Source organism: Colossoma macropomum, unplaced genomic scaffold (genome assembly GCF_904425465.1).
Source record: "Colossoma macropomum unplaced genomic scaffold, Colossoma_macropomum, whole genome shotgun sequence".
NCBI classification, from domain to species: domain Eukaryota; kingdom Metazoa; phylum Chordata; class Actinopteri; order Characiformes; family Serrasalmidae; genus Colossoma; species Colossoma macropomum.
Genome location: NW_023494792.1, coordinates 30,746,505 through 30,756,778, shown reverse-complemented (window position 1 = coordinate 30,756,778; position 10,274 = coordinate 30,746,505). Strand labels below are relative to the sequence as shown.

The 10,274-nt window shown below is 40.5% G+C and overlaps 1 protein-coding gene across 1 annotated transcript; it reads right to left on the bottom strand.

Moving 5' to 3' along the window:
• Positions 1-952: 952 nt before the first annotated feature.
• Positions 953-9,850, bottom strand: LOC118812126 (tumor necrosis factor receptor superfamily member 6B-like). The gene is made up of 4 exons (XM_036576867.1): positions 9,685-9,850; positions 7,500-7,866; positions 6,551-6,730; positions 953-1,234 (listed from the first exon to the last, which is right to left on the bottom strand). The coding sequence occupies exons 1-4, from the start codon at positions 9,736-9,738 to the stop codon at positions 969-971; spliced, it is 867 nt and encodes a 288-aa protein (XP_036432760.1). The 5' UTR covers positions 9,739-9,850; the 3' UTR covers positions 953-968.
• Positions 9,851-10,274: the final 424 nt, after the last annotated feature.

Genomic DNA, 10,274 nt, shown 5'->3' with positions numbered 1-10,274 from the left:
ATGAGTGTGACAGAGAGAGAGCACATACATTCTGTTTGTTTAATACTTTGTGACAGATCTGTTTGCTAAAGACATGATTTTGACTATTTTGGCAAAAAGACAAATTAATGGGACAAATGAGTTACAGCATACTGGCACTGATAAATATATAACACAAAAAGTCTATGATATATCATAATACATATATTAGGTGTGCTTATAAATAAAAGAATGCATAAACAAGTCAATTCCACATTTAAATATGTCCTTCAGGAAGGAGTATTAATTTAAAATCATATAAGGCAGTGGCACAGATTGGATAAAAAAGATAAATGCCAAAGAGGCACATTAAACACGAAGATGTGTTTTTGATTTAAACACTAAGATATGTTTTTAACTGATTCTTAAAAGTGTTCACTTTTTTGCTTTTGAGGTCTATATATTGCAATTATTAACACAAAAGTATCACTAAAAAGGTTGACTGCAACATACTCAAAAGACATACATTCACCAACAGCTGTATTTTTGCAATAGATATACACCTACACCCACACACAGTGGGGTCCAAAAGTGGGGTCTTTGAAATTTGGACACCACAATACTTTGACTGTATCTAGAAATGTGCCCAATCAATAAAATCTGAAACATAAAATCTAAATATAGAGATTTATGAAAGATTGAAATGAAACAAAAACAAATAACAATTGCAAGGCATAGAGTTATTCAAAGAAAGTTCAGTAGACTGAAAGGGTTCAGAAATGTGTCCACACACACAAACATTACTGCAACAAACATCAATGAATTTAAGAATCAGTGCCAGTTGAATTGTCAGTATCTTAGGTTATCAATGTTAATCCAAAACTGCCAGAAACAAAAAAAGTCTGAAGTGACTCCAGGAAGCCTGCATTCCATCTTTTAAGAGATGGGTAAAAAAAATGGCTACAGACATCCAGTCTGCAACCAAATACAGAGGTATTGAAATGATTTTTTTACATGATGTTGTTGCTACAATACTTGGCTTCTTCTTGGAATCTCTCAATTTTCTGCTCCACTTTGTCAGCCAGGCTGTGCAGGTTTGCCCTAATAAGAATGGCTGGGAGGTCAGTCAGCTGCTGTTCTGAAGCCGTACTGAGCCAAGACTGCAACGCCCCGTCATTCACGTCTAATTTAAGAATGCGATAAAGGCGCTGCAGGCGGCGCTGTTTCTGCTGGGCGAACAGCTCTGAGAGGAGAGGCTTGATGAGGGTGGGCCAGCCTGAGGGAGATCAAAAACATCTCAGTAACATATCAAACCAGACTGAGGTAGATCAAAAACATTATAGGAACATCAAAACAGTCAGAGGGAGACTAAAAACATTAAACCACCCTGAAGGAAACCAAGAAGGCAGACACCATTTTTGCCTGAATAGGTTGCACATATCGCACGTTTGGGTCTGCTAGTTTACTGTTATTTTTTGCTCTTTAATCTTGCTATCAACCCTTCTGGTTACCTGCTTTAACTAAGACACCTATTCTGTGTCTTACTGCGTTACCCTTATAACGTTGTTTTTTTGTTTTCAGTTCTAACTAACCCTTATTTCTCTATTTGGATGCTGACAAAATGGTGGCCGCCACTGAATGCGAGCTCCGGACGCTGAGCAGGGAGCTGCTGCAGTTGGATCAGCAGATCAGGGCTCTCCTAAAACGGCAGACCGAGCTCCACGAGCAGAAAACCTGTTTGGAAGCAACCCGGGACGTGTCCTACACAGCTGTTTCAAGACCTAGCCCGGTGGCGACTTCTACTCCACCGGATGGATCACCAGGATTGCCCGCTTTCACGCCCGCGCCGGAGCAGGGCTGGGAACGCCAGCGTGACCGGGGAAAGAGAAGGTTTTCACCAATTCCTCCTCCGCCGAGTTTCACCTCCAGTAACCGGTTCGAAGCCCTCAGCTCGTCGCCTGTTTCAGTGCCTCTGAGAAAGAGTCGGGAGAGTGTTATTATAATTGGAGATTCAATAGTGAGACATCTTAAAGTAACTTGCTCTGGAAGTAATTCGGCTGTCTGTTGTTTTCCAGGTGCCCGGGTCTTGGATATTTCCAAGCGGTTTCCCGCGGCTCTGAGCAAACACGGGGACGTTGGCACCGTAGTAATTCACGCAGGGGTGAATGACATCTCATCCCGTCAGAGCGAAGTCCTCAAGAAGCATTTCAGATTACTTCTAGACAACGTTAAGAAGAGAACCAAGGCCAGGGTCGTCATCTCGGGACCGCTGCCCACCTACCGGAGGTGTTCAGCAAGCTCTACGCACTGCACTGCTGGCTCCAAGGCTGGTGTAAGTACAACGGCGTCGGCTACGTGAGCAACTGGAGTGTTTTCTGGGAGCGACCGGCATTCTACCGCAGGGACAGACTACACCCGAGCCGCCGCGGGTCTGTTATCTTATCCGGGAATATCGAGAAAGTACTACACCAGGCCTGACTGGACTTAAATGTAGTAGACAACGGACGGGTAAGTAGTATCATCAGCAGACAGGTAAGTGCCTTTAATGATATAGACAATGTCCCCTTAACTGCTACCATTCCTCTCTGTTTCTGCTGTCTCAACACTAAAGCTAGTTGTGTAGGGAGATTTTGCTCCAAAAACGTCATTAGAGTCATCGAACCCCCATGTAATTAAAAAATCAAAGAAAAACGTGCGCGGTCATAACCCTGATCATTTAATTTGCGTAGACCTTAAAAAGACCAGTCCCCCCCAAACACATAGTGTACCTAGCAGAGAATTAAACCTCGCTCTACTCAATGTAAGGTCACTAAATAACAAAACTCTGCTGATTCAAGATCTTATCAAGGAGCATAAGCTGGATTTTATATTTCTGTCAGAAACATGGCTCAGTGATAACGGCACAGCAACTTTACTTGAAGCTGCTCCTGAAAAGTACAGATTTATGCATACAGTAAGACAGGGCAGACGAGGAGGAGGAGTGGCCTGCATTTATAATAGTGACTTTATCTGCAAAAGTACCTCCATTGGTGAACTCATGTCTTTTGAGTATGTTGCAATCAACCTTTTTAATGATACACCTGTGTTAATAATTGTAATATACAGACCTCAGAAGCAAAATACTAAATTTATGTCAGAAATTGCGGAATTATTATCAGTAGCGTCCACAAACTATGATAAGATTCTTCTGTCTGGGGACTTTAACTTACATATCGATAGTCCTTCAGATAGTAATGCATTAGAATTCATTAGACTTCTAGAGACATTTGATTTGGAGCAGCACGTGGGCAGCTCTACCCACAAGCTAGGTCACATCCTGGATCTGGTCATCACTAAAGGTTTAAAAACAAAGGTGTCTAAAATCTCAGATGTTTTCTTATCAGATCACTTCTGTATTTTATTTCAAATCAATTTAGAAGTAAAGAAGAAAGTACCTGAAAGTTACTTTAAAAAAATGTTACATTGACTCAGAAACAGTTGAGAAGTTTAAAACTGTTTTTAATAGTTCAGCGAATACAGATTCGACTCCATTGTGTAATGATCCAGTCTCCGATCTAAGTGCTAGATTACGGGAAGGCCTTGACCTTCTTGCCCCAATAAAAAGGAAGGAAAGCTTGCACGCTCTTAAAAATCCATGGATGAATGCGGAAATACGCCAGCTTAAGAGAAATTGTCGTAAATCAGAGCGCTTATGGAGGAAAACTAAACTGCAGGTACACTATGATATTCTCAAAGAGCAGATCTCAGTCTATAATAATGCTATGAAAATATCCAGACAGTCATATCTCTCTAGTGTAATCAATAGATACAAAAATAGTACCAAAATCCTTTTTTCCACTATAGACCGACTAATTAACCCTAACTTCTCTGCTAGCTTTTAGAAGATAATGATGATTTATCTTCTAAAATCTGTGAAGAGTTCGCAATTCATTTCCAAAATAAAATAGACCTGATACGATAGGGTGTAGCTCAGCAGACGCAAACAAGCTCCTATAATGTTCCTGATGGGTCACCTACATCAGTAATGACATCTTTCTCTGTTATCAGCTATGAGGAGCTCACAACTATTTTAAACAAACTTCATCCAAAGTTCATCCACATGTGTTCTTGACCCTGTTCCTACTTCATTCCTTAAGATGGTTTTTGATTGTGTGCACAATGATGTTTTAACTATTGTAAATTGTTCTCTGTAAACAGGTGTTTTTCCAGATGCTTTCAAAACTGCCCTGGTGAAGCCTCTGCTAAAACAGAGCATGGATCCTTCCATACTAAACAATTTTAGACTGATTTCAAACCTACCTTTTCTAAGTAAAGTCTTAGAAAAAGTTGCCTTCAAACAACTAAATATGTATCTAATATCAAACAATTTATATGAGAAGTTTCAGTCAGGTTTTCGTTCTAACCATAGTACAGAGACAGCATTGATTCGTGTTATGAATGACCTCAGGCTCAGCGCTGATGCACAAAATCCTTCTATTTTGGTTTTATTAGATCTTAGTGCAGCCTTTGATACCGTTGACCACAAGATTTTACTCCAGCGTCTTGAATGCTGGGTCGGCCTCTCAGGCACAGTTTTAGAAAGGTTTAAATCATATTTAAGTAATAGGGAGTTCATGGTTTCACTTGGAAATCATTCATCAAAATGATTTGCCGTTTCTTGTGGAGTCCCCCAAGGTTCAGTCTTAGGGCCTTTGCTTTTCTCTTTGTACATGCTACCTCTAGGTGATGTTATTAGGAAACATAGTATAAATTTTCATAGCTATGCTGATGACACCCAGCTATACATTTCTATTCCTTCTGAAGATCAAGACTCTGTAGACAGACTAACCAGCTGTGTGTCAGATATTTCTCAGTGGATGTCGCAAAATTTTCTACAATTAAATCATGAAAAAACTGAATTACTGATCGTTGGTACAGAAACTCAGAGAAAAATGATTTTGAGAAACTTGGTTCTTTAGCTTCATCTACCAAACCTGAAGTACGAAACCTGGGTGTGATCTTAGACTCTGAGCTCTGTTTTACCCTACATGTAAACACGGTCACTAAAGTAGTTTTTTATCATTTAAGAAATATCGCTAAAATTCGGCCTTTTCTATCTCAGAGCGACGCAGAGAAACTTGTTCATGCATTTGTTACAAGCAGACTTGACTACTGTAATGCTCTTCTTGCTGGACGTCCTAAGAAAACTACACATCCCTTACAACTTGTACAAAATGCAGCAGCGCGCATCCTAACAAAAACAAAAAAGAGAGATCACATCACTCCCGTTTTGAAAGAACTGCACTGGCTGCCTGTATCATTCAGGATAGATTTCAAGGTTCTGCTACTAGTCTTTAAAGCTCAAAACAACCTAGCACCTGCTTACATCACAGAGTGTCTGTCTGTTTATGTTCCGGCACGCAATCTAAGATCTGCAGATAGTGGCCTTCTACAGATACCCTCTGTAAAATACAGAAAACATGGAGAGGCCTCTTTCAGTTATTATGCTTCTAAACTGTGGAACTCAATTCCACCTTTTTTTAGACGGTCAAGCTCAGTGCTCACTTTTAAGAAGCACCTAAAACGTATTTCTTTAAATTAGCATTTAACTAAAACTGAATGTCTCGTGGTGTTTATCTTGTAATTTAATCTTCTTCATTTTCTTCTGATTCTAATTAAGTACTAATGATCTTTTCTATAACTATGTTTTATCACCTGTCTGTTAAGCACTTTGAGCTGCCACCGGCATGAAAAGTGCTACATAAATAAAATTATTAATATTATTATTATTATTATTATTATTATTAAGAACACCTCATTACCTATCACACCTGCCTGAAGGAGACCAAAGACATTTAAGTAACATTAAACCAGCCTGAAGGAAACCAAGAACATCTCATTAACACATCATACCTGCCTCAAGTAGATCAAAAACATCTTAGGAACATCAAAACAGTCAGAAGGACACTAAATACATTTTACTAACATCAAACCACCCTGAAGGAAACCAAGAACACCTTAGCAGCATATCAAACCAGCCTGAATGTGACCAAAGGCATCTTAGTAACATAAACCAGCTTGAAGGAAACCAAGAACACCTCATTACCTATCACACCTGCCTGAAGGAGACCAAAGACATTTAAGTAACATTAAACCAGCCTGAAGGAAACCAAGAACACCTTAGCAGCATATCAAACCAGCCTGAATGTGACCAAAGACATCTTAGTAACATAAACCAGCTTGAAGGAAACCAAGAACACCTCAGCATGATATCAAATGTGCCTGAAGAACATCAACATACACCATATTGAACGCACACTGGAAGCACAGCTAATGATGATACTAGTAAAGATATGGGCTGCTATTACAAAAATCAAAGAGATACCAGAAAAGCAATTTGAAAATAGAGAAAAAAATCACTCAAAAGAAGAACCAAAGTACTTTTGGCTAAGTAGACTATTCTGGCATTAACTCTGCTCCACCACAAAAAGCACCTTACTTGTACATGTTTTGTACTTGAACTCCAAACTCTAAGGAGTTCTAATAAATGACACTGGAACAGTCTCCTTGAAGCTTAGTGTTTCTGGGCGTTTCTGATCAGTGGTCTGCTTACCTTCTGTTGTGACGTTGTTGCAAGTAACACACATGTTGTCGTGCCAGTTGGTCCCGTGGATCACCAGCTTCTCATCACCCTTGCAGGCTGTGTGTGGGGTGCACTTTGTGATGCCTGCAGCTCCATTTGCATAGTGACCATCTCTGCATGGCTCACACTCTGTATCTTTGTATGGGGTTCCTGCACACAAAACAGTCCATTAGGAATCCAGCAAAAACTGTTCCAACTCACAACATGCACACCTAAACAGAGTAGAATTAGCTTTGAGAGTAGAACTGACTTTAACAGCACATTTGGCTCTGAGAGTAGAATTCGCTTCGACAGTAGAATTGACTGTGTAGGAGCCAGATTTGAGTTTACATTTATTTTCCTTGAGAGACGTTTATTTTGATTTAGATTTAATGGCGTTTCACTTGAGACTGTTATTTTGACACGCCACATGACACGCCACCAGTTAAGATGGTGTCTTCCTTAGGCACAGGTACAGCCTCATAGCTTAGACATGGAAGACGTTGGGAACAAAGTTTTTTTACCGCTTATGCTTATTGTTTAAAGCTTACTGCTTCATTTGTCATTTTGAAAACTTTGTACATTTGGAATCTGCACTTTAGAAACCCACCTTTTTGGTTATTTTGAACTTTCAAGCAATTTGATAAAACCACTGCATACCTGCCTGCCTGCTTGCCTGCCTGCCTATTCCTTTGTTTGCCTGCCTGCCTGCTTGCCTGCCGGCTCACCTCTCTCCCACCACCATTGAACACAGGTATGACTCACAGCCAAACGCAGTGTGTATAACAAGAAAGCGTGTAACAACTGAAACAGCGTTTAAACTGGATTTAAATTTTGGTCAATACAGCCTGTAAAAAGTAAGTAGAAAGTAGAATTGACTCTGAAGGTAAAACTAGGTAGGACAGTAACCAGCTCTGACAGTTGTGAGTTTTGTAAGTACCTTTGTTTTTGATCCATTGTCCAGCGGAACACACCGTGTGCTTCTTGCAGAAGTGTGATAGCCAGTAGTATCCCTCCTTGCACTGGCACACGCGGTTCTGGGAGGGCGTGCACGACTGTGTCTCCTCCTGGTTGAGGGCGCACGGGACGCAGGGCAGGCACTCGGGGATGTAGTTCCAGATCTCGGTGTAAAATCCTGCGCTGCAGGGGCGACAGTCTGTGGGGCGCGTGTCTGTGCAGTGGGCATGCAGGTGAGTGCCCGGAGGACAGCGATCACAGATCACCTTTTTACCTGATGGGAGCACACGCTCGTACGTGTTGCCGTTTGCTGATACGAAGAGAAGGAGAGGCACTGCTGCGAAGAGGAGCTGCAGATAAACAAACAAACAAACAAATAAAAGGTATTCAGGTGTTTAAAGCAGTCTTAAACCAAACACAAGCAAAAGAGCTGTTGCTATACAACCTGAAGGAGACTAAAAACATCTCAGTTACACGCAAACACTAGGCTACATACAGTGGCCCCAAAAAGTATTTGGACATTTGTGATACTTAAAAAAATGTCCTGTACACGTCTGAATTCATGATACCACCAAAGAACACAAGCTCACCCACACCAATGTAAGAAAAACAGCCCCAGACTTTAAGGATTCCTCCTCTGTGCTTCACAGAACTTTGTACTCCAACCAGTACAGCAGTCTGGTTGGAGTTTTCTCCAGGATTTCTCCACACTGAGAGTCAGTGTGAAGTTGTGCTTCTCTGTTTTTCTTATTTTGTTTAACATTTTATGATGTTATCTAAAGAAAAAACTTCATTAAAGTTTACCAACGGTTGAATACTTTTTGAAGCCACTGTACTGCAGCCACATTGCCACACACAACATAAGCACACAAGGGTATTTAGAGCAGACTAAAACAAGATGTAGCTAAAAGTGTTTCTATGTCAGTGAAATAGTAACTGAAGTAGATATAAAAGTAGCTTGAAATTATTTAGAGCAGATACATATTCAAAAGAACCCCACTGGTTCATTTCTACGCAACAAAACAAAAAAGAGTGTTTTATCGGTTTTATGCAATCGTTCCACTAAATAAAGAACAATATAATGCAAATAAATATTAGCCATTCCTTCCACCAAAAGTAGTAAACTTTTGCAATACAGATAGAGCCATGAAACTGTCACAATATCAGGTTTAGCTCAGCTTTTTCAATATTTGCAAGTGTAACCTAAATGTTGTTTTGCTCCAGCTAGTCTGTAAAGCATTTCACAGCCCTTCTTGTTTTTTGTTTTTTTTTTAATCCTACTCTGTTCTTTTCTAGTTAATTTGTTTGTTAGCTGCTTCACCATCACCACAGGCTCTGAATTTGATGCACTCTTCTTCAGAATGTGACTAGATGAGCTGCATGTGAAATACTGGTTGGGGGCGCTAGAGCCTATCCCAGCTGTCATTGGGCGGAAGGCAGAATACACCCTGTGTAATATTATCTTATGTAAGTGATAATTTTCTGTTTTTGTAGAGGCTTATTACCAGAAATTAGGCCTTTTACTGGCTCTGCTATCACTGCATAACATTTAAGAAACTCTCAGATATTAATCTGAAGAACCCTTTCACCAACAGCTTATTTCAGCATGAAATGGTTCTATGTGGACCTCATAGTTCTAAATAGGACCATTTCCTCTACTGATGAACCCTTGAAGAACATTCATCCAGTGTGTGGGTTCAAAACACCAGTAAAATAGGCCGAAACTGATTTATACCAGCAAGCTAACAAACACCCATTTCACAACCTCCGAATTCTCTTTATCTCTCACAAAACACACTGGGACGCACTGTACACACTTTGGTGTTAAAATTCTCTCAGAAGGGCGGGAACGCGTGACTGCTATTCCAAAATGACCCACTAGAGGCGTACTTGTAAGGAGCTGATAGTGCGGGTCTGAAAGTGAGGGTCTGGAAGCGCGACACTGACTTATAGTATCGTGGATAGTGCACTACCTAGGGAGGGAGCGGTCTGGAATTCAGCCTGAGTACGTCAGACCCGAGTGATGCAGTAAATCAGAGCAGGAGCTGAAGCAGCAGAACAGAGCGAAAGTAAAGCCATAAAATAAATAGACGGAATGTGAAAGAAGAAGATCGCTCTCCTCACAAACACAGTCGAGTAGGGTAGTTTCAAAAGTAGAAGGTAGTTACTGTAACGTAGGGGGTTCTTCGAAGAAACTTAGGCGACGGAAAGTTCGAGTCCATAACGCAGTTTTACTTAGAAATACTCGGCACAGCAAAAATACAGGAGGAGAAATACCCTCAAAGAGCTAGCGCTACTCTTCACAATAAGAGTCCCTGCAACAACAAAAACAAGTACAACTTCTACTAACTAAATAGCCTAAGATTACCAAGAACAAGTATTTAATTAAAAGGTTTCACAATTAATTAATCAGAACACAGGCGTGCTTTGACACCACCTCCCATGGAACACACACACACACACACACACACACACACACACACACACACACCTCTCAAAATAGCTTTATCGGCATGAATGGGCTAGTTGCACCAAAAAACTTGCATTAATAGAATATCTTGCTGTGTGTTAGATTAGGTTGTCTGTCTGTTAGGTTGGCGGTATATTGTCTACAGTGGTACAGTCAGTATAGGCAGTGTTTTGGCTCTGTTATTGTTATGTACTGATGAAGGCTGTATATGACTTTTATCTGTTTCTTTATGCTGCCAATTCTGTTGCTTCAGATAAGGACATTCACCAGTGTCGGAGTAGCTAGGTA